This window comes from Aplidium turbinatum, chromosome 12 (assembly GCF_918807975.1).
Source record: "Aplidium turbinatum chromosome 12, kaAplTurb1.1, whole genome shotgun sequence".
NCBI lineage: Eukaryota > Metazoa > Chordata > Ascidiacea > Aplousobranchia > Polyclinidae > Aplidium > Aplidium turbinatum.
The window spans coordinates 16,184,078-16,210,381 of record NC_137483.1 but is presented as its reverse complement, the minus strand read 5'-3'; the positions used below and the strand labels follow the sequence as shown (position 1 = coordinate 16,210,381).

Genomic DNA, 26,304 nt, shown 5'->3' with positions numbered 1-26,304 from the left:
GTACGTTACACCGATTTTTCATTCAAGAAGAGAAAACGGGTATGTCCAAACGTACATGGAAAAAGCAGGCGAAGAACGAGGCAGACAAAATTGAAATGAAAGAGAAAAATTCGATTGACAGAATAAAATGAAAAAAGTGGTGAAGACAACCGCTGCAAGGAAGGATTCGGCCGATCAAACCGAATTCGAATGACAATGCTTCCTTCATGTAGAAATGAAGTGTATAACACACGATTAGCATTCGAAAAATAATAATCCTTCTACTTCATTAAACCAATAGAACTTATGGAATTTAAAATTGTGTTTGATCAGCTTTTCTTTTTTGTCTCGTGAAAGAACAACGCAATGTAACGCAAGAAAACAACGAATATTTCTGAGAAAATCGATATTTCAATCACGTCCACTACTTGGCGCCAGTGAGGTAAAAATCTAGATATCGTGGTACTTGAGCCAAATGCTTGATGAAAAAAGTCATCGTCGTCGTCGGCAAAACCACAACAGGTTGGGTTTTGAATCTTTATCCTCGGACTGAGATAGCCTTGATAGGTTATTCCTGGTAGTTTCGCATACTTGTAGAGGCTTTTGACGCAGGGGCAGTTACTGAGATTGGCAGAGTGAAGTTTCCGATTGTTGAAGTTAGAATGCGGCCTTAGAATGCGTTGCTCAAGCGCATGCCTCGAGAGTCGAACCAGCGCCGCTTGATCTTGAGTCGAGCGCTTAACCGCTGAGCGATCGGGACGGACAATAGTGTAAGACGTGCATACGATGAAAACCACTAGGCAAGGCCACTGAATCTAACAATTTGAACAAGCAGGTTTCATAAACTATGTAAAATCACCAGTCATATCAGGTTGCTCGCGTGGTCTGCCACCTACGCGTCCGGCAGTTTTAGAACCACTATGCTGAAGAATAAGACATTGAAAGTGGGAATCTGGCATATCTCTAACAATTTCTATTCTCGATACCGTAGTTCAAAATTGAGCTAGCCTGAAAATTTGGTAAACCGTTTTGACTTCACAAACAAGCAAAACTGCTTTCTTTTGAAACGAAGTAGCTATGTTTTGCACTTTTGTACACCCAAAGGTCAGATTGAACCTTTGTATAGAGCAGTGGTCACCAACCTTTTTTGCATGCGGGCCACTTTGGCATTAAGGAGAGCTGTGGCGGGCCGCACTAATAAAATGTTAAGTAGGTTGACTCTTATGCTAGAAAAGAACGCATTTCGTACCCAGTATCCAGCGTTACATGTTGTTCATATTTATGTTAGAATAGCCTACTGCAGCAACAAAATTAATCGAACAACGCTACTGCCAGGCCAAGCTTCTTTTACAACACTTTTGACTTTTTTAACAATGCCTAATAAACGAGGCCACTTGTTTTGTGCACTTATAGCGAGGCGAGCGGTTTCATCAGAATATTCATCGCGGTAGGCACTTTAACATTTCCCACTGGTCGAAGAGGTACACAATCATGCGTGACATGTTCATTCGCGATTCAGCTGATTTCAGTCATGTGACTCGTGACGTAATATTCTAATCAAAAATTTTGATACAAAGAAATTTAACTGAATGCTTCACCACAACCACCGTTGCCTAATGGTTAGGGCAGAGGAGTATAGTAATTTCGATTTCGTGGGTTCGATTCCCACCCTCTGCTAATACTATTTTTTCTTCTGCAACTGAACTGAGTGCAAGAAGGATCTTAATGGTAGCCACTTTAACAAGTCGAAATTGTGACTAAAACACAAATATTGATTGAACATGTCACGCATGATTGCGTACCTCTTCGACCAGTGGGTAATGTTAAAGTGCCTACCATTCATCGCCAAGCAAGAGTGGTGTTGTTACTTCGCTTCGCAAAAGATATCTTGCAATTAACAGTTTCAGTAAACAAGGAAATGTTTGACACATCGCAATACAGGCAACAATAGTGACCTGTAAACATATCAGCGAAAAATAGGCTCCAATAACAAGGAAAAAGAAACCAGGTACCATGAAACAAACGCTTGGGGAAATCACCGAAATATCGTAATTCATGAACAGTCTTCCCTCTAAAAAAGCAATGAGTTGGTTTTTCATCCTTTTTGTGAGAGTCTATAAAACCGTCTTTCTTATATTATAGACAACTGTCACTTGCGGTGCGTATCAGCGTGGCAAGAATTTGTTGATTAACAACGTTTTGCAGTACTTGCTTCGGCAGTACATATACTGCTGTATAATTGGAACGATACGGAGAAGATTAGCATGGCTCCTGCGCAAGGATGACACGCAAAATCGTGAAGCGTTCCATTTTTCTTAAAAAAAAAACGTTTTGCAGTACTAAGCTAAATTTTTTCATAATACAATCAGAAAAAGTCTCTAAATTTATATATATTATTTTGCCAATTTATTATAAATGGAGTTGGCACACCGACCTATTTTGCCCACAAAAACTTGCATAAAGAGAACACTGCACGTTAAACACAATAACGGTGAAACTCGCACTAGTGTTTGCATGACATTTGCAAACTTAAAATAAGCAACCCTATGCTCACAGACAATTTCGAAATTCGAAAACAGACGTTTTAATCAACCACTGGGACAGTGACAGTGTGGCTGTACATCGCATTGGAATAACTTTAAGCAACCCCCACCTAGAACAACAATCTGATTGGTCGGTCGGTGGAATCGTATGCAATGTGAAAATATGCTTTCCGGAAGGTATTTTTTGCCTTCGTGCTCTTTAACTCCTCAAGAAAAGTATTTTTGGTTATACTTGTACGCTGATACCTTCCGCGGGCCGCAGCGATACAGCGTGGCGGGCCGCATGCGGCCCGCCATTTGGTGACCCCTGGTATAGAGCTAAAGACCTTTTCGAGAATCACATGTTTAGAATCTCAACTGATTAAATTTTTATGGCCTCGCCTCAGTGGCGTAGCTAGGGGGGGGCGGGGGGGGCGGCACGTCTGGGGGGCGGCACTTTCAGAGAGGACGTTTTTTTTTTTTGATAATGCAAAAGTACACGAAAAATAAAAGCAAACAGAATGGCAACGTTCAAAACACAGGGCCCGATTTAGCCTAAGCGCTGCCCTAGGCAGATACGAAAAGTGCCGCCCCCCAAAAAAAATTTTTCGATGGTGCGCTACGATTTATATTTTCAATTCCTTACAAAAAAGTTATTTGCACTGTTTATTTGAATGCATCAATGAATGTCATTGTATAATGAACTAATTGTTTAAAATCGCTTGCGGCGGGCTTTTTCTCTTGCAAACAAATCAATAATTTCTTCAAAGTCTGTAGAAACAAGTAAAAATGAGTTAATGCTCAAAAATGTGAGATCATTCATGCGATCATTCATGGTTTACATACTTTAAAGTGCAACTGCACGATTGAATTAACATAGGCTAGAATCCATTGCCAAGACATCTGGAACCTGTTGAATAACTCACTTCCTTACAATTGAGGCCCACAGTCGAGAAACCGACCCTTTTCTCACGCTCTCTAGCGCTTCTCTCTCACGCTACCTGGAAGTAGCAAACTCGTCAACGCCACCTAGCGATATGACGTCAGTTGGAGTCGAGACCAAACTAGCCGAGATAGGCTTGGTTGCTACTGAATGCGCAAATTTATAAGGCATCCATAGTGAAGACGCATCTTTCAGCCAGCATTATACAAATTTAGTTGTTCATGCTTGTGTGCCAGGAGTGGTTTGCGAAGCCCATCGCCGAAGGCTAGTTTCGTAGATTACAACAGCCAAACTTGGTTATATCGAAAATATGTTGTATTGTACACCAGCTCAGTAGCCGAGTGGTTTTGCCTTCGGCTCTGGTGCTGGTAGATCTGAGATCGATTCCAGGTCGGGTCAAACCGAAGACTTTAAAAACGGTACCGATAGTGTTCTATCCTGCATAGCGCAGTGAGAATGAGTCGGGTAATCATGTGATAACATCGTAAACCTGATACAAATTAAAAATGAGCCCTGTCGCTAAAAGACCTTAGCTGTTGTAGAGCGACAATAAATAAAACCATAACATTATTATTATGTTGTATTGTACGGTATTGCAGGACATAGTACAGTCGACTATCATGCGATAACGCTTTAGCATTCATTGGGACTGTCTTCGGCGGTGTTGACATCTCCGTTCTATAAAAATAATCTAGATGAAGCTAAAAAAAGACTAGAATAAGCCAAATTGAAGCAGAAATAAAGAAAAGGATAAACCAACATACAATACTGATGACAAATCACATTACGACACACAAATCGAAAACAAACCAAACCAAAAAACACCAAATCGAAAAATAAAAATAAACGAAACGGTTGCAATAAACCAGGTTAAATCAAGACTAAAATGTTAACACTGGTCTTTGGAACCCAGCATAGTCTCCATCGTCACTGGGATACTTTCTGCGGATAAATGACACAATGCAGGATGGCAGCACGACTCTGTTGGACTTGCCCAGAACTTCTCCATCCAACAGCCACTCCAGCACCTGCCTATAGGCGACCAGCCTGAATTGCCTGGGAAATGTAACAGCAAGTCGTTTAATAATGAATGGAACAATTACGCAACCAGCTCTTGAAAGGCTGTTGAACAATGAACAGTAAACAAGCTCAAGTGAACGCACTCATAAGAAAAAGAGATGTCAATAGAAATGTAAACCTAATAGCCTACAAGGCAATGAAGGAATATACTTCATATACTGGTTCCACCCATATGCAAATGGATATGTTTTAAGAGCATACTAGATATGCCGGTTATAACATGCAATTGTTACACTACTAAGGTAACTCTACAATACTCCACCAATCTTTTTGACTATTTTATTTCAAATATTGCTGCCCTTCAATTGTTGTGTCCCACGACTTCTCGGATAGTTCATATTCAGACGACAGATAGAAAAATGAAGAATGAGCAGATGCATCTCTATTTTTAAGTGGGGTAGAAGATGCAACTGGCTTAACCAGACCGGAAAGCAACATTGTTTCAGTGTTCGTGCCCACGGTATTTCGTCCAAACCACGTTTGGGTACCTGTTGAGAACTAATGCTGTAGTAGTGGCAGTGGCACAATAGACTGTTATGAGTAGTTGTAAATAAGCAAAAAGAAACATTTTAACATTGACTGCAGAATCAATCAAACTTTAAAAAAAAGATAGCAGATAAGCACTTATTGATAGGTGACTCACCAACAGATCGCTTTGTAGTCTGCTCCTGTTTTAATGAAACCTGACAAGCCTTGGATTGGAAAGATGCTGTTTCACACCGGGTGGAAACATCCGAATGACTCACTTGAAAACTCGCAGCTAACCATTTGTTTGTCAACATCCGCATTCCGCAACCTCCAATACCTAATATGTATTGTAAAGTACACTTTGCTTTATTAACAACCATTGAAGATTATAACGTTTTGAAATTGGTACCATGCCAGTATTAGATGCACTTGAATTGTACATAAGAGATTAATGCAACAGCATTATGCGGTGATTTTGACTACTGGGTAATTTACAAAAAAAGAATGAAATATGATAGAACGATAAACCCCTCGGCCACCACCAGAGATAAAAGAGGAGGACATCACCCGTAACTGAATACAAGCAGCACATTAGATTGAACCTGTAGCCTATATTAATTATGTTGGTTCATCAATACAACAATGCAAGGCTACATACTGTCATCTCATCATGCATAGCAACGTCAATGGAATCTTCAGCAGCAGACGGCACAGCTTGTTGAGATGCAGTGGTTTTACTTTTCTTGGTCGAACCCGCACCCATTTCATCATTCATGGCCTACAAAAAATTGACAATTAATATCAGATTACTGTATGTCTCACGCACCTCCTGAACACATATGAAGACCTGGGTAGCACAATTGTAGTTTGGGCAACATTGAATTATGATCAGATTATGAATCCCACTAGCTACATTCTGTAAAAGTTAGGAAAGAAAACAATCTGGACATCAAATTTGTATAAAAAATTGCTAAGCCACATATTCTGAGCCAAAAGTTGTTAATCCCAATTGAGAGATAAAAGGTGTTATGTCAAAGTAAGTACCGACCGTAAGCAACACAGTAAGTTTTGCAACCTTGCTGTTTTGCAAGGTTGTGATCTGTTGTAATTAGACTATATAATAACAGTGGTACCGGTATTACATAACTACTTAATCGTTTTGAGCAGATGGCACATTGTATGTTCATAAAATTTAAAACAAGTAGGCCTAAAAACATTACATAGGATATGCAGCCTATTTCTATAGCTTCTATTGTGTAACTACAAACCTTCACTATTGTCCGCTTTTGCATTCGATGATCTCTATCCAGCTTAGATGCAGTAGCATCAGACGTACCGGTAGCAGAAGTACATTTTATGGTGGGAACAGCAGATTTCTTCAGAATGTAACGTTTGCAAAATCCCATATTAACTTCAAAATAATTTTCAAAATCCTGCTCAAGAAAGTGATTTGAGCAGATAACACTGGTAGGGAAGGGTCCATTCCATTTGCGGACTTAATGAGCAAACTTGCACCAGTTAATTCGCAAACGTTAATCGTTAGGAAAGGCAAAAAATGTCACCTTTGCACCAGAAACAAATTTTGTGTGATAGAGCAAATTTTCACCATTTTAAATGTTTGGCTCAGAACTACAATAATCTAAGAAACGAAGTTGCAAGAGAAATGTTTTGTTTTAAAAGTTTTATATATTTGAACTAAAGACTTGAAGCTTACAAGAATGTCACATAACATTGGTTAAGATGTACCGTACTTTACCTTGCATGGCCTATGACAGCTTTGGTCTGTCCCTTCACCAACAATTTCAATGGATAAGTCAACACACCTGGCTTATTTTTTTCAAAAAGAGCCTATACTACCTGTCTTCACATAAAAAGCACGTGCAACAAGATCGAAGCAGCGAAAAAAAACTTCCTTCCTCTAGGTCTAGGACAAACACAACTAGCTAAACTAAAACTAGTAAAAGACTTGTAAAACCAGTTGTCGCTTCGATCTGACTGACTCCAACTGACGTCATAATCTGCGTGTTGCGCAATGCAGGCGGAACGTGGCCAAAAATACAAGCGCGTGGAAAACCATAATTTTGATAATTTTTATTGAGATAATTATAGCCTTAAAAAGTAAGGGCGAGGTTGGTATTTATAGATTGAAACATGCTCTTTCAGATAAAGTGCGGTCAAAGTCATCGTGCAGTAGCACTTTAAGCATCAAGGCAAGTACACAAAATAGCCAGCAACTTTTCCATCAACCTAACATTGACTAAAAACATTTTTTCTAGGCTCCTTTAAATTTACTAACAGTGAAACAAACCGAACAAAGATTAATAAAAATTGCACAGACAAACCCTATAGTCCTCCATACTAAGCGAGACAGAAAAATAAAACAAGCGCTAAGCAGCACATATTGTTGAAAACCAATCAAACGTGAAGTACTCTAGGGGCGATGACTTGCCATACATGACTTGCCGCACTGTTTCTAAATGTGTGTGATGTGATAACATATTTATTAATAATATATATCTGTTGTGAATTATTATATTCACGTACAGTATTATCATTTATCAATGTAATATATTCGTATATTTTGCCGCCCCCAATAATTTGCCGCCCTAGGCAACTGCCTACTGCTAAATCCGGCCCTGTCAAAACATCTTAAATATCTAAAAACGTTTCAAATTTTCATGAATTTTTCTGCCGTTATGTTTTTAATACGTTACAAAATTCCTACTAGCCTTTATTAAGCAGAGGCGGAAACATGCTCTTCAAATTTGGGTAGCCTTGTAAAAGGTTACAAATTGATTATTTTAATTCTACAGCAGTTTTTGTGCTTTTGCATTTAGTAGGCTATATTACTAAATTATAGTGGTCAGTGGCGTAGCCAAAGAAGGGGGGTTGGGGGTTTCAACCCCCCCTTTTGAGAAAAACTAAATGGAGAAAACTGAATCACTCTTTGAATTTTACGAAGCAGATCTGCCGTGTATAAACGTCCTTGCTATTAGGCTATATCTGAACTGCGTATATGTGGTATCGATGTCTTTTCAATTCTTCCCAAACCAGCTTGCCAAAAAGTGCTGTAAGTGCATTGCCATTTTTCCCGCAGTCAACGTTTCCAAACATTAATATTTTACTCCGCATTCTGGCTACTCTTCCAGTTAGCCTACCACTTGCACCAATGAAAGATCTTTTTCTGCTCTTCAAAGACTTAAACTTATTTAAGAAATTCAACCTCTGAAAACCCGATTAAATGGTTTGGCTTTGGTTAATCTGTATAGAAAATTGGTCCCAACTGTTGAGGATGTCATTAACAAGATGTGCGAAAAGGTTCGTCGACTTCCTTTTTCCCTTTAGTTTCATCAGTATCAATGATTTTTTGCATTCTTATTGCTTGTGTTGATGAATTTTTCATAGCTGTTAGCTGTATTATGAACTTGTGTGTCATATTATGCTTTATAATTCGAATGACCTTTCATAATTCATATAGCAGGGTGTGACCGCTCTACAACTGTTCAGTATCCATGGTATCCAGCTAACTCGTGCAGTCGATGGAAACACCGCAATATCTACAGCTGTGAAAAATTGCACTAACCTTTTATAGCCTATACCCGATTCCAGTGATTCGTTATGCAAAACTTGAATATATCAGAAATAAAGTAACTTCTTTGTCTCAAAGCTTTTTGTCTGACACTCATTAAGATGTATGACGTCTATGACGTTACATTTTTTTAAACTTCGGGTTAACTTTAAAACATAAAAGTTAGTGACTTACCGGAATAAGATCGTTTTTTGGATCAACTAAGGAGAAAATTGATAAATAATAAAACTGTAATAATCTCGCAAAAAAAAGCAATCAACCTATGTCTCTAAAAAAAAGTTTGCCTAATTTTAAACGAAACTGCATTAAAAGAGCTAGTTTTTCCAATACCAAACATTCAAATATCTCAGTTAGGAATTAGCAACAAGAAAACATAAAGACTTCAGCTTTATTTTCGAAAAATGCCGAAGAAAACATGATCATATTCTTTTGCTATGCCACCGGACAGCACCATTTTACAGGAATATTCATACCCACATTTTTGTTGAAAATGCTCTCAGAATGCACCAAATTCAAAGTAATTTTTCAAAATTTTTTGGGGGAGGCCCCCCAAACCCCCCGCCGATAAGTGTCGTCTTCAGCGAGTACGCCGTCGGGCTTCGCCCGCCGGCCGTCAAAACCTCTCCCTTTCGTAATTCCTGGCTACGCTACTGATAATGGTACGTTCGTCTGACTTTACACCGCAAATTGAAAATAGCACGTTGCGTATTGCAGTGCTGATAAAAAAAACGCATTTCATTTTCACATGCTTTTTCTTGAAGGGGCGGCAAAATCAGAATCCGCCCCGGGCGGCACATTCCCTAGCTACGCCACTGCCTCGCCTTCAACAAAGATAGTTTATGTTTGCCAAACAGTCGTGTCAAAAATTCATTGCAGTGAGCAGCGCGCAATGATTTCATATTGCAACCCAGCTGGGTACGACACAGTAAGCTAACGATTCGAAAGCATCTGAAAATTGCGGATATATTTTGACTTGAAAACTGAAATGGGCTGTCAGTGCTGCGAGTGCGTTTCCTTCAGGAAGTGTCATCATGATGTGACGCAGACGAACAGGGCCGGGTTTAGCCTAAGTGCTGCCCTAGGCAGATGAGAAAAGTGCCGCCCCAAAAAAAATTTTCGATGGTGATTTTCGATTTTTTGATACAACACAGGCACTTGTTCTCATTTGTCCTCAATGCCGCCATTTTTATAAAACTTCACGAAATTAAAGTTCTTTCGTATACTAGTCTTACTTTTTGGCTTGTTTACATACTCTAAGCATCAAGGCAAGTAGGCTACATAAAATAGCCTGCAACTTTTCCATCAACCTAACATTGACTAAAAACATTTTTTCTAGGCTCCTTCAAATTTACTAACAGTGAAACAAACCGAACAAAATAAAAACTGCACAGACAAAGCCTAGTCCTCCATACTAAGCGAGACAGATAACTAAAAGAAGCGCTAAGCAGCGCATATTGTTGAAAACCAATCAAGCGTGAAGTACTCTAGGGGCGATGAATTGCCATACATGACTTGCCGCTCTGTTTATAAATGTGTGTGATGTGATAACATATTTATTAATTGCTATATATCCATGGCGATCTGTACTACTGGCCTTCCCAACGTGGCAACAGCCAATAATGTGGGGGCCTATACGAAAATTCAATTTAACAACTGAGATAAGTGTTAAAACATATAATCAGCAATTTTCATTGGTCAAGTAATGTTTTTAGCCTAAAAAAGCCAAAACGTAATTAAGATGTAATATTATTAAATAAGTGGCAAGAAAGCAGGACAATAGCCACATGTTAAGAATTCCATGAAAATCAAGATATCAACAGAATCAAGGTACACGAAATCAAGAGTGACCCAACTTTCAAAACACTCAGTATGTTAAAAAAAATCGTTTTTTAATCCAAAAGCATTTGTTTGTTAGTAATTATTCATGCAAAGACGCCTTTTTTACACCTAATACCTGTTAGTTGCCAAAACTTAATAGGCCTCCACATTGTTTGGCTGTTGCCACGTTGGGAAGGCCAGTAGTATAGATCGCCATGTATATATCTGAATGTATCTGTTGTGAATTATTATATTTACGTCCAGTATTATCAATGTAATATATTCCATAATATTCGTATATTTTGCCGCCCTAGGCAACTGCCTACTGGTAAATCCGGCCCTGCAGACGAACAAGTCAGATGCATAGCCCATTGGTGAGAGTCCTGGTACGAAGCTCGAAACAGGGGCGGGTCCAGAAAGTAGCCTTAGGGGAAGGGGCAATTTAATAGGTCTACATTAATGCGACCTTACAAATACACCTTAAACAAAGTTTCCTTTGTGCTTGAGTCTAAATTTACTTGTTCCTGAAGTTCAATGTTTCGCTAAGCCTAGAAGTTTGAAACCAGAACAAAACCATTTTTCGGAATATTTTGCTTTATGCGAGCGCTAGGACATGAAAAAGCACATTCCTGACAACAGAATCGGTCATTTTTACATTGATTCAACGTCTACATTTTTTCAATTTTTACCGGTGGAAAAAATGACAGATTTTGCTGTCCGAGATGTTTACATTAATCGCAATTAGGCAACGCATTGTGTCTTCAAACCCTCAATCTGGATGTATGACTGCGTACAAGTTGCTTTCCGCCTACCTGGGCTGTTCTGAAAACAGCGGTGACCCTGAAGCGCTGGCCGTTGCATTGCACAAGATTAACATTGATCCTGTGAGAAAAGTGTGATGGTATTTATTTTTAAAAAGTCCGTTCGTATAGGGATTGACACGATTTTTCACTTAATATGAATGTACTTTTGCTAGAATTGTTCAAAACTTAAAATGGAAGAACACAACTAGCATTTGTACGAAAATGATCCCAGGCAAATAAAGAGGAATAAATTGTTATGAAACAATTTAAGAAATGATTAACAGTGTAACCTTTCTCAAGAGTTTAAAACGAAGGTATGTAAAAACATAAGATAAACTTTTCACAAGCTGGTAATGTTAGGAGACAGCTTGCCCCTGTCAGCAACTTAGTCCTTTTCTAGGACTAATTTGCCGGTTGGGTAATTAAACACCATACAAGTTCAGGTAGTGCTTGCTTTGCTATTCGTCAGTGGTTTTCAATCGTTCTGCCTACCCAGAAAGTAGCGACCCAAGTCGCGTGTGCAGCACAGAGAGATACGACCAAAAATATAGTGCGATCCTCGCCACTTGGGATTAAACCACAGATTGAAAACCACTGCTCTGAACAGTTAATCGCAGTGCAATACTTGTTAATATAAATAAGCGACTGAATGCAACTCGTTTCAAACCGCCATGATTTTATGATGGCGTTTAAAGCAAGCGAGCATTGCTCTGGGTTTTGAAAGCAAGCGGCATTCGCAGCGAGCCACAAATATGCTGAAATACGTTTCAAGTGACAACATTAGGAAGTTAACGCGTTGCAGATGATACGAATGAGGTAAGAGCAAAGGTACAAGTTTAAATTTGGCCTGTTTTTAAAAATTACCTAAGGGAAATCGGGAAGGACATTACCAAGCCATCAAGTTGCTCTATTACATCACTTCAACGTCGCTAGACGATATATAAAGTTTTTTTGCTGGCTGAGTAATGGCAGTCTTGCTTTCTGAATTCCAATCAAGGTTAACCAAACAATTTACAAAACGATGTCACCTGAAAGACTGCACCACTCAATAACATTGGAATTACGATGGAAGTTACTCAGTAGTGCGTAGTGTGGTCAGGTTAATTAATGCAATCAGTCGAAATTACAGTCATTTGTTTCGAATGCAGCAACAGCAAAATCCGTCATTTTTATATTGTTCAACATCTGCAAACGTTGAATCTATGTAAAAATGACGGATTTTGCTGTATGGGTTAAGATACTTCACCAATCACAAACTGGAGACCAAACAAGGAAGATAGAGAAATGCAACGTAAAAAACATAAATTCCCTAATGAATACGAATACCAAGTAAAAGACTTCGTTGTTTAAACGTACATCTTACATCATTTAAACAAAAATATCACTGTAAAATGACCAACGCTAAGGCGGAACTCCGCAACCAACAAAATATTCAGACAAAAAATCAATAGTTTTTTACGTTGGTTTACGTCTGCAGACGTTGAACCAATGTAACAAACGACTGATTTGCTGTCTGAGATACGTCGACATAACCCTGCAACCGTGACAGATCGTCGATATCCTAAGTGTGTTTGGCTTGGAAGGCTTTCATGAGATCGACTAGCTTTTGTGTTTCTTCTACAGTGACAGCGTTATACAGGGAAGCTCTTATGCCACCGACGGACCTGCAAAGGAAGAGTTTTTGAAGGCTTTGCTAGGGGTGTTGTGTCTAAAACTTTTAAGTGGTGTTTTTTTTTAGTTCACATACCTATGGCCTTTAAGACCAAGCATATTCACTTTTTTGGTCTCTTCGACAAAAGCCTCCTCCAGAGCCAAGTCACCATCAGGACCACCGATGCGGAAAGTGATGTTCATCCTGCTGCGGCTGCCTTCCTCAATGGCACAGCTGTGACAAGGTACATTGAACTAGACTGTTTTTATGTATTTTTAAATCAAATTTACAAAGGCAAAAGCGAAATAAAGCAGACATATCTCAGCAATGGATGTGAACGGCTAGGAATGGTTGAAGCCAATTTTACCTCAATGATACAAAGGATTAAATAATAGGAGATGTTCTACTGGTGCAAATTGAGCTAAACTATCACAAGATGTATACAGTGACAATTTGCTTTTTCAGATACAAAGGATTGTTATTATATTAAAAAAATATATGTATTTGAAACTAAAGCAAGTGAAATTTTGTATTAAAATGTTTTAATCACATCCATACAAACGACGGATGGCAATAGTCGTTGCAAGTAAGAAAACTGTTATTGGCTACGATGCAGTTCAAATAATGCAATAAAGTTTATAGAAGCTTACCAGTAAAATCCGTTGGAGTCGTTCAAGACAGAATACACAAGTTGCGACTTCAACGCGCATTTCTTTGCCATGCTGATCAAACCACCTGAGCTCTGTATCCATTCCAGAACTAACCCGGTAAGGTAAATGCTGTACAACAAATTGAACATGTATTAACCAATTAAAAAAAAAATGCCACAAAATCTGGTAAGAGCAAATATTAGAAAACAGTGTTTTAAAAGTAAACGTCTTAAGTTGCCATAGAGAACATTTTCAAAAGTTTTATCACAATATAGCCCATACAACTGACATAAAATTGAAATTACCTTTAGTCAAACTATACAAAGCTTGTAACATCATTTTAACCGTTTACAAATTACTAGATTGTAACTCTAGCTGTCAATTCTGAACTATTTTGTACTCTTGTTGCGAGTAAACTTGTGTAAGATTCCAGTGATAAACCGCCTGAAGATCACTGAGCAAACGCATGTATGTAAAGCAAAACTCTTGTTGCACCTGTAGCTAGGTGGCGTGTTGTAAAGGGAGTTCATCCCTATCTGAATTTTGTAATCCAAGATGGTGGGACACTGTTTCATGCAGAAGCCGACCAGGTCTTCGCGAACGATAGCCAACGTGACCCCAGCACAGCCGATGTTCTTTTGGGCTCCAGCGATGATAATGCCGAACTGAAAACAGATAAACAAGCCTCACAATACGAGCGCTGACAACAGCCACGGAAATCAGACAGATCACGTATTTATAAGAACAATGGCTGAAATGCAGGCAGAGTACGACACGAAAATGCTTATAATCGAAACTTTCGTGATTTATATGTTTATGGGTGTAGAAGTTAATCCATTAAAAATATGATATAGAAATTGCTGAGCCACTCCACTAGTCTTATCGGTATCATTTGGTTGTGTGACAATTCGTCCGCTAGCGTTTGTGTTTAAAAAGCAATATTTATTTAGCTTAGCAATTAACCTATACTGGTGACGTGACTAAAATAGTATTCAGTTGATCTTTTTATTGAGAAAAAAATACCGCCTCCAAAATAAGGTGTTAATGATTTAAAAACGAAACCTACCTTGGTTACGTCAAAAGGTCGAGACAACATGTTTGAGGACATGTCCACGACGAGAGGGACATCCCCCGTGTCAGGAACGTAAGGAAACTCCACCCCGTTGACAGTCTCATTGTCGCAGTAATACACATACGCCGCATTCGGATTTAGATTCAGTTCCTCTTGTTCAGGCACACCTGTAAAAAAATAATCGAACTGTTGAGGGTTTGAAACGTGGGCAAACGACATTACAAACATGCTGCAAGTATTTCTTGAGCAGAAGACAGAACGGCAATTAGCCAAATTAAACGGTACCAAGCTTTTAGCAAAATGTCAGCACTTACGTGTGTACTTGTCAAAGGGAGCGTGAGCTATATTGACTGTTCCATACTTTTCTGCCTGCAAATGTACAAATGACAGATACGTCAAAATGACAGTACAATCAGGTTATTTTTTGGATTAAAAACTGTTCCAATAGAAAAAGAGCATTTTGACTAAATACCACACTTTATCCGAGCACAGTAATTACCTCTTTGACGGCTTTGGCTGACCATGTGCCAGTGACTATGTAATCAGCAGTGCAGTCTGGGGAACGCTGCAACAAATTCAAAGGAACGGCACTGAACTGAGCTGTGGCGCCACCTTGCAGAAAAAGGATTTTATAATTGCTGGGAATGTTCCTGCAAGTAAAGAACAAAACTAAATTAAAACAATGCTCAAAGCTGTGAGCAAGCGTGTAATTACTGGAAACGCCAAAAAGGTTTTTAACAATGTTGTGTAATAATCAGTATGGAATGCACCAAACAGTGATAAAAAAACGAAGATAATTAGCAGGCCTACCATAAAGTTTCTAAGAATGAAAATAAATAGGTTTGGAAATTAGTCCACTGTATACTTACAAAAGTTGAGCTAATGTGTTCTTCGCACCATTTAAAATGTTGGCAAATTCCTTTGATCTGTGGCTCATTTCTGAACAAATAAATACCGTTTAATGCACCTTATAAAGATATGGGTAAGATAGTCATCACATCTCACCAAGCACAAAGGTACAGTACAATAACATGTATACCAAATCCACATAGTGTGAACATACACACACAGCAAGTACATTACAACTTAAAAGTGAAGGTTTCTTACCCATAACACTGATTCCATGATGCTGAAAGGTAATGATTTCCCTCTGGGCTTTTTGTAACACCTGCAGATAGCAGAGTCTATCAAATTTACAGAAATGGTGGATCGGTTAATATATAAACCTACCAGTCAAACAATCAATAAACAGGTCACCACAGTACACAAAACAACCAATCAAACACAAGCAAACCAATAAAAAAACCAGGTCAAAATGGGGGGGACTAGTAATCAACTCACCACCACATCATAAAAAACCCATGTCACATTATTAGCCTATACCAGGTCAAAACTTGATCTTAAATTAGAAACAAATATATACAATATCAACACTGTTCGTACACATTCAGAAGACATGGAACACAACAACTTACACAAATATGCAATCAATTAAAATGCTTCATTACACAGCGTTCAAAACTAACACCAACAGAAATACTCAATATTTTCCAGAGAAATTCAAAAAGCCTGTTTTAGTGGTGTTGCAAACACAGCAATGATGATTAACTTTAGTACAACCACAAGGTTCATGACATATGCTACAACCAACTTCACTTATTTACAAAAAAAACATTACACAGTACCGTACTGTAGTCTGTAACAAAATTACCAAACCGTAATTGCAAACTATATTCACTCACATAATCACCATATACACTGGTTAAATCAAAGATACACATAACAATTTTCAAACAAACAATACTGTCCACTAAAAGTAAAAACAGTGAATTGTAACATATATAGTCGATATGCATATTTGCAACCATTTTTGTTTCAAGGACCTCTAAAAATCACATTTGTTAACTTAAACAGTTACTCTGGCTGATAGAAAATTGCCTCCATTTTGTTATATGGTAAATCAATTTTAAAACAAGATTTAGAACACTAAAATTAACTCCCTTTTTGCGATCAGTCAACTTCTCAGCAAAACCAACTCACAACCTAGGGGCACAGGTGTAATTTGAATACGTACTGGTACTTCAACAAGCACACAAATAACATTTCTACACAATATGAAATCAGCTTTACCAAGTGTATTTCAAGTTAGTAAAAGAAGTGTTTGAAATTGTTATCAACACAACTTGCTTACTTACTAGTCTGCTTACAGCCCACATATAATGCTTTAAGTTACTTACAATAGAAAATTGATTTACTATTATTACAAACATTATTGTCATGATGCAATTACTTACAGATGGTGAGATTTTGGCAGGTCCTGGATTGAAGTTGATAACTGGATTTGGGCAGTGACAGACATTACTTGCTCCATTCATAGGCTTCATGGGTGCTGCCACTGCGCCATTACTAACTGAGGTTTGGGTGGTTGTGTTTGCAGAATATACATCAATTGAACCAGTTTCTCCAGTCAAACCCATTTTGATTATTCTCAAATTAAAGACTAAATTGGAAGAACACAAGCGGTTAGTCAATTTGCCAGATTTCCTAGATAAAACAGGCCTGCTCAACATAACGCGCAAAATTCTAACAACGAAAATCAAGCTCAAGCCCACGCGATCAGCTGTTTGAATATTTACATCCGTTGTTAAGCATGACGTAACAATTACTAAGCTTTTCAACAAGGCACCTCAGTCAATATTAAATCGCCATCATGCATTAAAAAAAGAAATTAAAAACCTATAGTGGACACCATTTCGTCGGAACTATCAATCCATTGTCGCTGTGTCCAGCAAGAAAAAAATGATGCAATGAAGGTGCATGCATCACGTCATCTGTTTTGTAGTGGAATTGCACCGGCAAATGATCACGCGCCGGCTGCGTGATCAACCGCGTGGTCGCGATTTTACCAAAACTTTTCCATCCCCATTGACACGCTTCAGTTGAAATGATTGTTGCGAAACAAAACGAGATCGTTGTGGAAAATTTTTGGTAACTTGCAGAAGATGCCAAAGTGCATCCCGACAGATTAGATTCAAATCTCATCTGCATACCACGCCATATTTAGAATAAAAGTTACGTAACAAATTGCTGCAAAAAAACAATTAACATTCTGTTTGCAAAAGTACTATAAATTATATGCTAATAGAAAGTACAGTATAAATTTTAGCGTTAACAAATTTGCTGTGATTTGTGCCACTACCATTTAGCTACACCCTACACACAGCCTACACTCACTTTACTTATTGAGCATTTCTTTTTTCAGTTGGCACCTTCAAAAGAAAATCAAAAGTGTATTTATAAAAGCTGTTTTTGTGATATAAATACATGTATTTTTGATATAAAGTTTGTGTATGCGCAAAGAAGATAATATTAAATAGAAAAATAAAAGATATAGCTTCCTGGTGTATTCTTCATTGAGTCTACCTAAATGCGTTGGTGTCAGTGGATTTTCTTTTTGTATTGGTTCTTAAATCGTGAATGAATATCAAACCGACAAGTAAGACTCAGCCATCACGATCCATATACACACTGCACAGGCCTTGACAGCGTGCAAACTGGAAGTCTGACCGAAAGGCGATGTTTGATGTGGAAATGTTTGTTTGTTTATCTTTATCCTGCATTGCGGGAAAGCGGACTTGAGCGCTATGCATCGGTGTACGCCTTCCGACCTACACCTGACCCACGCTGCAGCCGACGGCAATGTATGTTTTCCGGTTGTCTACTTTACTTATGACTTAAATTTGGTACTACCCGTTACTCGAAATCGATCACTAGGTAGAGGCAATTATCGTTAAGTTTCTTGCCCAGAGAAACAACAGCAAGTGCGGGTGGCTGGAGTCGAACATGCAGGCTCTCGACTGCGAGCCCAACGCGCTAACCACTCGGCTAAGCTAAATTTACTTTTTATCTCTTTGAAATGATAGTTTTGAGAATTCAAACAGCAAAAGTGTGATCACTAAATCCCAGAACACTGTGAAACTGCTAATATTACGATAAAAAAATGACAATTTTTTTTCATTTGCCAGTGTTGCCAGATGTTTTTTGGATTTCCAGCACAAGTGCCAAAATCTACTCCGTTGTTTGAATGGTAACAATACCACAAAAGTAACTCAAAATTACACAAAATATACACAAAAGCTATATTTATTAATTGATACTCAAATTATCAACTTATTCTACAGGGGCTCTATCCACTTTTAGAATTCGGGGGGGTGATTTTTGGACAGTGGGCTAAAATCGTCATAGTCATTTCAACTTCTAGGGGGCTGCGCCCCCCAGACCCCCCATTGCAGCATCAGCTTCTTTCTGATCGAAGCATAGGGTTTCCAAGTCGTTTCACAAAGTATGTTTCGGAAAGGGCATTTTTGGGTAAGCAAACTGGTAGTCACTTAACAAGAAATATTTCTGGCACTGCAAATGAAAACTCGAACCAATCATAATGTACGTTTTTCGTGACGTGAAAAAGGGCGAAAAGAAGATGATACAAAGCAAATCAAGTGCTGGATTTTCTACCAGCTGTTTGTTTGTTTGTTTATTTGTTTTTCATATTTTTACCCTGCATGGCGAGAAAGCGGACTTGAGCGCTATGCATCGGTGTACGCCTTCTGACGTACACCTGACCCACGCTGCAGCCGACGGCAATGTCTGTTTCCGGTTGTCTACTCTACTTATGACTTAAATTTGGTACTACCCATTACTCGAAATCGATCACTGAGTAGAGGCAATTATACTCATAGTGAAGTTTCTTCCCCAGAGAAACAACAGCAAGTGCGGGGGGGGTGGAGTCGAACATGCAGGCTCTCGACTGCGAGCCCAACACGCTAACCACTCGGCCACTGCCGCCGACTAAGTTGGCAGCTGGTTGGCTTTTTAGGGGTTAGGGTTAGAATGTAGTCATTTCATTGACGTGGGTTCGATTCTCACAACTGCTATTGCTCTTTTTTCTTCTGTAATTACCAAATAAAGTTCAAAGCAAAGATTAACTCTCTGGCTAAGTGCGAGAAAGTCACAATTAGACGGTAGCCTCTTATAACATGTTCTGATTGGTTGGCGGTGTCATTCTAGTCATTTGCAGTGGCAGAATTTTTTCTTGTTAAAGTGGCTACCAAGCAAGCTAAGTTAAAACACAGTGTAAACGCCTGGCTCGTAGTGCAGGGTTGCCAAACCAAAAAATCATATTGAAATGAAATATATATTCATATTGATAAAAAATTCAAAATGTGCCAACAGCGAAAATATATTTTTCAAAATTTGATCAATAAAATATCACAAAACCTTTTCAAAGCCAAATGAGTGGGGGGGGGGGTGATTTTGCATTGATCACCCCCCCACTCCAATTAGTGGGGGGGTGATCACCCCCCTCACCCCCCCTTGGATAGAGCCCATGTATTCTAGCAATTTTGGCTACTAACAGATCGGCCTTCAGTCAAATTTTAAGCTGCACGTTGTCATGGCCTGTCTATAAAAGATGCCATGGATTCAGCCATTCAAGCAAAGACAAATAGCAAGAATCAATGAGTTGTCAAAATCATCGCCTTTCTAAAGGAGAAATAGGACTCTATGTAGATTTTTTGTGATATAGGCTGCCATAGAGCAGAAGTATTAAACTCAAATATAGGCAACTTCCGGTCAAAATTTAAAAATCGGCACCAGTCGCGGCAAGACTGGTTCAATATGTATTGCAAAATTAATTTCAGGAAACTTTCATGTATTACGTCAAAAACTAACTTATTTGAACACTGTCTGCAAAACACCATGGCATAGGCCTACTTTACACCATAAACGCCCGATCAGAGCAACTGAAGTTCGTAGGCTACACAACCACATTGGCAGCGAGCTTATTTTCAGAAACATGATTAAAGTTTAAAAATATAAAGTCAGGTCAAGTCGAATCTGAGTGACTTATACATACACCCGTAGTTTATAGTGTTTAGTTTCAATCACATTAAATTCAGTATTGTTTATTTTATGCTAGTCAAAGTAAATTTATTATTGATTATAACCATAGCCGTACGAGACCAAACCATTTTGGGGGGGCAGAACGTAAATTTTCCCAAATCGGCAGGCTTTTATAGAAATTGCTCAAATATAATGTATGCGGTGCATGATAAGTGAAAAACTAACATAACAAGATCACCAGCTAGCTAGAATTTCTTACCCAAGTAATCAAGATAGAACAACTGAATAATTATAACTTAAAGTTATTGATGTTGTGGCATATCGGCGGGTCAAGTTTACAGAGAATTTAATTTCATTCTGATGACCAAAAGTTGTTGCATCACGGATAGTATCGTTTTATAGGGGTGTCCAGAAGGTACTTTTGGACCCGTGCTCGGAATAATTTTACGGGCCCGGAACCTTTTCAAGGGGTCGGAAATTTTAATAAACTGCATCGTATTCTTTGGATACAGTGCGTTTTTCCTATAAATGTCTTGATTTGGGGCTCAAACATCTCATTGGCACCAGGCCCAAAGTATTATTTCAGTGGCCCTGATTACGGGCCGGATTTGGCACGCGGGTGAGTTTAACACATGTGCTATAGAAGCTCATTTGCACATGATATGATGCGGACAGTGGCAGAAGCAACTTCTGTTGTTGAAGAAGACAGCTAAAGCTAGCGGACCTCTTGCTGCGAACAGCATACAAAACCTCGCACGGAAAATTGCGCATATTAGAGTAGTTTTTTGTCCTTTTCATAAAGGTTTCACCAGAAGCACAATTTTTGTATTCTGTTGGTTAAATAAAACGAACACGCTTCATTTTGCAATAATTTTTTTGCATGCTGTATACAATTTTGTATACTTAGTGTAAATTAAACCCATACTTAAAGGCTAAAGCATAAAGTGAAAAGTTGTTTATTTAACATGCACCTTAGCCAGTTACCGATCAAGCTCCCGCACTTTTTTGAATTAAGATAGCTTTGCTAGCTTGGCGATTTTTTTAATACCAAGGCCCATTGTTGCGTAGGCCTACATCCGAGAGGTTACTCAGTAACATGGCGGAGCTAGGCCATGCTCTATAAATACGACAATTCCTGTTTATTATTTAAAACATAAAATATATTTAATGGTAGCCTAGGTAAGGCCCTAGACTAAGACGCCAAAGTAGAAACAACGTTCTGATTTTTGATTACATCAGCTACAAGCCTATAACAAGCCAACCGTAGTTCTCATCGTGAGCCTCTAGCCTACCAGTCTACCTAGTCAAAACCTCTACTATGCGAAACTGCCAAGATTAAGCTCTTCAAGAAGCTTTCTCAGTCCGAGGATAAAGATTCAATCAATCAAATCAACCATATTTATATCACTATCACTCAATTGGCATGATTTTCATCTTTTATGAGATGACTCAACGCTTGAACATAAATTCAAATAGGCCTAGGCTACTAACATGTAATTCGTTATCACAGAGCCTTCGTGTGGGCTACCTCATAGTTTGCAAAAATATTATTTTTGCTGATGTTAGAATTGCTACTCACGAAGGCTAAAACATGGATGTAAACCAAGACGGACTATATAGAGGCCATGACAACGTACAATGGGATTGTTAAAACTGGGGGCAGATAGTGACGTCATAGTGCCATTGTCTTCAATTGAACCGACATTGAACCGTACGTTAGGCTAATATTTATAACACTGAAACGAAAGCTGTGGCACTGTCTGGCAGCTTTAAAAAACTAATATGTTGTTACAGAACGGTAGCCTACTGAAAGTTGAAATAAATCACCAAGTACGCTACTCGTAAACAATTTATATATTTTTTAATCTCGTATCAAACGGGCCCACCACAAACTTGTAAAAGGAAAAATACAATTAAATCGTTCATTTGATATTGTACCACACCAACCTTGAAAATTGCGATGGATCAGTCATGATAACACTGAGATATTTAAAAAAGTGGTAACTTCACTAGCAAAAAGTATCTAAAAAAAACAATGCACCACTACTCGTAGCCAAGACTCGCTTAGTTAAAAGATTAATACTTTGTTGATGAGTGGTCACAGCGGTAAACCATAATCTCTTCGTGGGAAAATTGTAACATAAAGTTCCCGGATCCGTTTGTCTGCATGTAGTGACCGAAAAAGAAACACTCCTTGAAACGTCTATTCAATAAGTGTATTCCTGTAAAATTAGCCCGCGGCTATCGAAATCGAGATGCAACGCCTTACACCTCTAAAAACTGTCACTACGATACAGATTACTTGGATAAAAGACGGAGAATTTGTCCAGCTAGCAAGCACCAAATAAACCAGTTAAATGTGCGACCGACTTCCAACAAACAACTTTTCGAATAAATCAGAAAAATTTGTGATAACTCAAAGGCACGTGAGCAGTTAGTGTGACGCAATATTTCATGTTTAAACAGGTTTCAACTGAAACAGGTTTAAACAGGTTTGACACAAGTCTTACGAACGATGGTGCAATTTTGGCTCATGTTTTAAGAATTTCCATGACGTAAGATTCAGTAGACTTGAACGGTTTTTGTATGACGTTTGATTAGGTGAACAATTGTCTGGAACATAGCGGCCCCTAGTTATGACAGTCTGACATGGCATAACTAAAAAAGAATTGACGACAATTGTGAGCCAATGAATAAAAACACATGATACACAAATTGTTTGAATCACTCACGTTTAAGTTAATATGCAAATACAAAGGGCATGCAAAGAATGAACAGCAATAAGAGTAAGCACGACGATACAAGAAATTGGTACCATAGGTAGTAGGTACACGCAAAAAATGACGCTATATACAATGGTTGCGATAATAACCGACTGTTCTGGGCTCAAACAAGTGTCGGCCACCGCAGACAAAACCAGGCTCAAACCCTAACACTTAGGTGTTCTTTACGGGGGCGAGGCACGAAATATCCCTTAACACATAGTCTACTTTCACTTTCCCTGTACTCTCATCATAGTTGCAGACGGCAACTTTAGCTCTACGGACCACAGGCTTCCCTTTCCTAATTTGTGGAACTACCTCATGCACCCTCCCAAGTTGATACTTCCCACGTTTACCAATGTCCTGGAGAGAACCTACCACTACAAGTTGACCAGGCTCCAAATTCTCGGCCATTTTTAGCCATTTTTTCCGGCCCTGAAGACCTGGCAAGTAAAAATCGATCCATTTACTCCAAAACTGATGAGAAAGTGACAAATTGAACCGATAATCCCTTCTTAATTGGTCACGATCATGTGGTTGCCCAACAGCACAGTATGGGTCTAAGTATGGGGTCAAAAGTGAGGCAGGGGTGATGACAGTAAAATCCCTAGGGTCGTCACTCAAAGGTACCAAAGGGCGTTCGTTCACGATCCGAACGGCACTGCCTGTGTACGTAAGCAGTTCAATAAAATTGGGCTTACGAATTGAAGAGTCCAAAATGTGAAAAAAGTACTGCCGAAATCTAGCCAAGAGATCTGCCAGAGGGTTTAACAAGTCAGGACCCGAAAACATTACATCCTTAACACAAGTTCCTCGAAATTCAGACTTGCCATCGTAAACAATGCGCTTTTTTAATTGTGACGTAACAAAGTATGGTAAATACCACTCAAAACCCTTCACATTTCCTGCTTCACCAGCACGCTCAATATAACCATTAGATTTAAGGTCTTTCATGGTGTCAGTAAGGAAGTCACGAAGTTCAGGTTGTTTTAAAGCCTTCTTCCTTAAAGCAGCAACTCTATCTGACGCCAACACAAAATTGTTAGGTAGATCAATATCTTCCTTCAACGGAACAGGTATCTCAAATCGACCATCTTTCAACTCAATATTCGGTTCAACAAGTTCTCTAGCCAAAATGTCATTGCGAGACAATTCACAGGTTTCATTTTGCAAGGTCAAATCCTGAATGACTTTATTCAGGTCTGCTATTTCCATATCGCGAGACTCAATTTTACGCTGAAAGCCAGAGATGACATCCGACTCTGAAGACGTCTGCACTCTGCACACGTTAGCAACGCTTTCATCTAAGGGTGACTTACCACCACAAGCCAACCAACCGAGAGGGGTGAGTAAAGCATGCGGTTCACTACGATTTTCACCAACACGTTCTTCTTTTGCCCACATCAAATAAGCGTTGTCGTTGCCAATCAGTACATCTACAGTACTACAATCATTCAAATGAAACATATTCACGTCATGAAAATGACGGAAACCATTTAAATCTTGTTTATGCGGTAAAGTTTTAACATCGTCAGCCCAAGCTCGGTTAACCACCGAAGTTATATCACAAAACAGTTCATCTGTCTCTAACGACTGGATGTTGAGTTTAACAAGGTCAGCACAAGTAGCTTTCTGACCAGCCAGGGTATCCATTTTAAACGACGCTTTATCGTACGGTTTAAGACCAAGTTCACACACCAAATCACTCGAAACAAACGTCAACTGCGAACCAGGATCATGCTGACAATACACCAACTTCGATTTGCCAGTCATTGGATTCAAAACACGAGCAGCAGTAACGCGGTTAAAAGCTGCTTTAACATTTCCAATCTTAACATTACGCACAGGAACTCTGGCACGAGCATCATCTTTCCCAACAGAATCCAGAGAATCACGTGACGTCACATAAAAATCATGCAGAAGAAAATAGTGTTTCCTATCGTTGTTAGGCCCACACTTACGACAGTTATTTGCATGAACGCAATCCCTAACCATATGCTGGCGCAAACAATTCAAGCATTTGCCAGCTTTCACAATGACATCTCTCCGATCTTTAGGTGTCAAGCGCAAAAATTCTTTACAATTAGACAAAAAATGATATTCAACTTGACCACGTGACGAACAACAAATGCATGCCGGCAGGTGTTTACGTCTAGCCTCACCACCGCGCGGTGCGCCAACAACAGTCGAGTACTGCGAACTCCCTGACATCACATCATCGTGGGGTTTTACGGACGTCTGCCTAACCGGACATGAAGGCAATTTTCCTTTGCCAAACTTTTTAAAATGCTGCGACTCACCAGAATCGCCCATTAGCATAATGCTAAAATCAGTCGACTTACGCGATTTCTCCCGTACTACAAATTCAAACAAACTCTGAAAAGTAGGCTCATCAGTGCCACCATACTGATCACCTAAAAAGTCAAGATAACGCTGCTTAGCGTCAAACAGGAGTCGCTTAGCCAAATCCAAAACAAAACGTCCTTCCAATTTGTCACGCTGACCATAAGCTTGCGCGTAAAGCAAACACTGCGACAATTCATCTTTAAACTCTTTCAAATCACTGGAAGAGATCGAAGTCAATTTGCTACCATAGCGATACTTTCTAATTTCTGGTTCTGCAAAAAGACCTCCACGAACCCCAAAACGCTGGGACAAGCGAGCTAACGACATTTCTATCCTGTCTTCCTCTGACAAGCCAGGGGTGTCGGAAACCAAATTAGCAATCGTTTGCGCAGCTGTTCTAACACAAGCTGCTTGTAACAAAGTCAAACAAGTCCCCTTAAAGGGCGAAGCTGCCATTAAGGCCGTAACACGATTTTTAAAGAAGATAAATGGCATATTATTACCATCGTAACCAATCAAGGCCGCCTTATCGAAAAACGTCCTACTATTTTGGTATTCAAAAAAGCAATCCTGCTGTTGAGAACTCGATTTAACGGGAGAAGACAAGCTATATCTCTTAAGGGGCTGAGTGGGCTCAGTCACGTGCACAGCCCGATCACGATCCTCACACGTTAAAATCAGGAGACGCGATACGCCTCTCACAACCACCCAAATTACGTGTAG

At 39.1% G+C, this 26,304-nt stretch overlaps 2 protein-coding genes and 1 non-coding gene across 5 annotated transcripts; 1 reads left to right on the top strand and 2 right to left on the bottom strand.

Annotated features, from left to right (window-relative positions):
• Positions 1 to 2,183: 2,183 nt before the first annotated feature.
• LOC145781473 (U6 spliceosomal RNA) lies at positions 2,184 to 2,295 on the top strand. Its single transcript, XR_014290763.1, has one exon. It is a non-coding gene; the product is annotated as a U6 spliceosomal RNA (small nuclear RNA).
• A 1,711-nt stretch (positions 2,296 to 4,006) lies between these two features.
• LOC145781014 (uncharacterized) lies at positions 4,007 to 6,931 on the bottom strand. Of its 3 annotated transcripts, XM_082592718.1 has the most exons (5): positions 6,261 to 6,931; positions 5,651 to 5,770; positions 5,168 to 5,329; positions 4,823 to 5,012; positions 4,007 to 4,500 (listed from the first exon to the last, which is right to left on the bottom strand). In XM_082592718.1, the coding sequence occupies exons 3-5, from the start codon at positions 5,310 to 5,312 to the stop codon at positions 4,326 to 4,328; spliced, it is 510 nt and encodes a 169-aa protein (XP_082448844.1). In that variant the 5' UTR covers positions 5,313 to 5,329; positions 5,651 to 5,770; positions 6,261 to 6,931; the 3' UTR covers positions 4,007 to 4,325. The 3 variants fall into 3 exon arrangements, with proteins under 3 accessions (XP_082448844.1, XP_082448846.1, XP_082448845.1); XM_082592720.1 differs by having other exon boundaries at positions 4,007 to 5,012; XM_082592719.1 differs by lacking the exon at positions 4,823 to 5,012.
• Positions 6,932 to 11,279: 4,348 nt separating this feature from the next.
• Positions 11,280 to 17,240, bottom strand: LOC145781038 (phosphoserine aminotransferase-like). The gene is made up of 10 exons (XM_082592747.1): positions 16,870 to 17,240; positions 15,683 to 15,743; positions 15,445 to 15,514; positions 15,075 to 15,225; positions 14,890 to 14,944; positions 14,570 to 14,742; positions 13,999 to 14,168; positions 13,504 to 13,632; positions 12,950 to 13,087; positions 11,280 to 12,866 (listed from the first exon to the last, which is right to left on the bottom strand). Exons 1-10 carry the CDS (start codon positions 17,143 to 17,145, stop codon positions 12,764 to 12,766), a joined length of 1,326 nt encoding a protein of 441 aa, XP_082448873.1. The 5' UTR covers positions 17,146 to 17,240; the 3' UTR covers positions 11,280 to 12,763.
• Positions 17,241 to 26,304: the final 9,064 nt, after the last annotated feature.

Excerpts from the sequence above, each read along its gene's own strand:
- LOC145781038 (XM_082592747.1), bottom strand. The coding sequence starts at position 17,145 with ATGTTGAGCAGGCCTGTTTTATCTAGGAAATCTGGCAAATTGACTAAC. Across the intron at positions 13,633-13,998 it reads AACACGCCACCTAGCTACAG|CATTTACCTTACCGGGTTAG; the intron begins GTGCAACAAGAG and ends TTTGTTGTACAG. Across the intron at positions 12,867-12,949 it reads CTTGGTCTTAAAGGCCATAG|GTCCGTCGGTGGCATAAGAG; the intron begins GTATGTGAACTA and ends CTTCCTTTGCAG.
- LOC145781014 (XM_082592718.1), bottom strand. The coding sequence starts at position 5,312 with ATGCGGATGTTGACAAACAAATGGTTAGCTGCGAGTTTTCAAGTGAGT. Across the intron at positions 5,013-5,167 it reads GACTACAAAGCGATCTGTTG|GTACCCAAACGTGGTTTGGA; the intron begins GTGAGTCACCTA and ends AGTTCTCAACAG. Across the intron at positions 4,501-4,822 it reads TGGGACACAACAATTGAAGG|GCAATTCAGGCTGGTCGCCT; the intron begins GCAGCAATATTT and ends TACATTTCCCAG.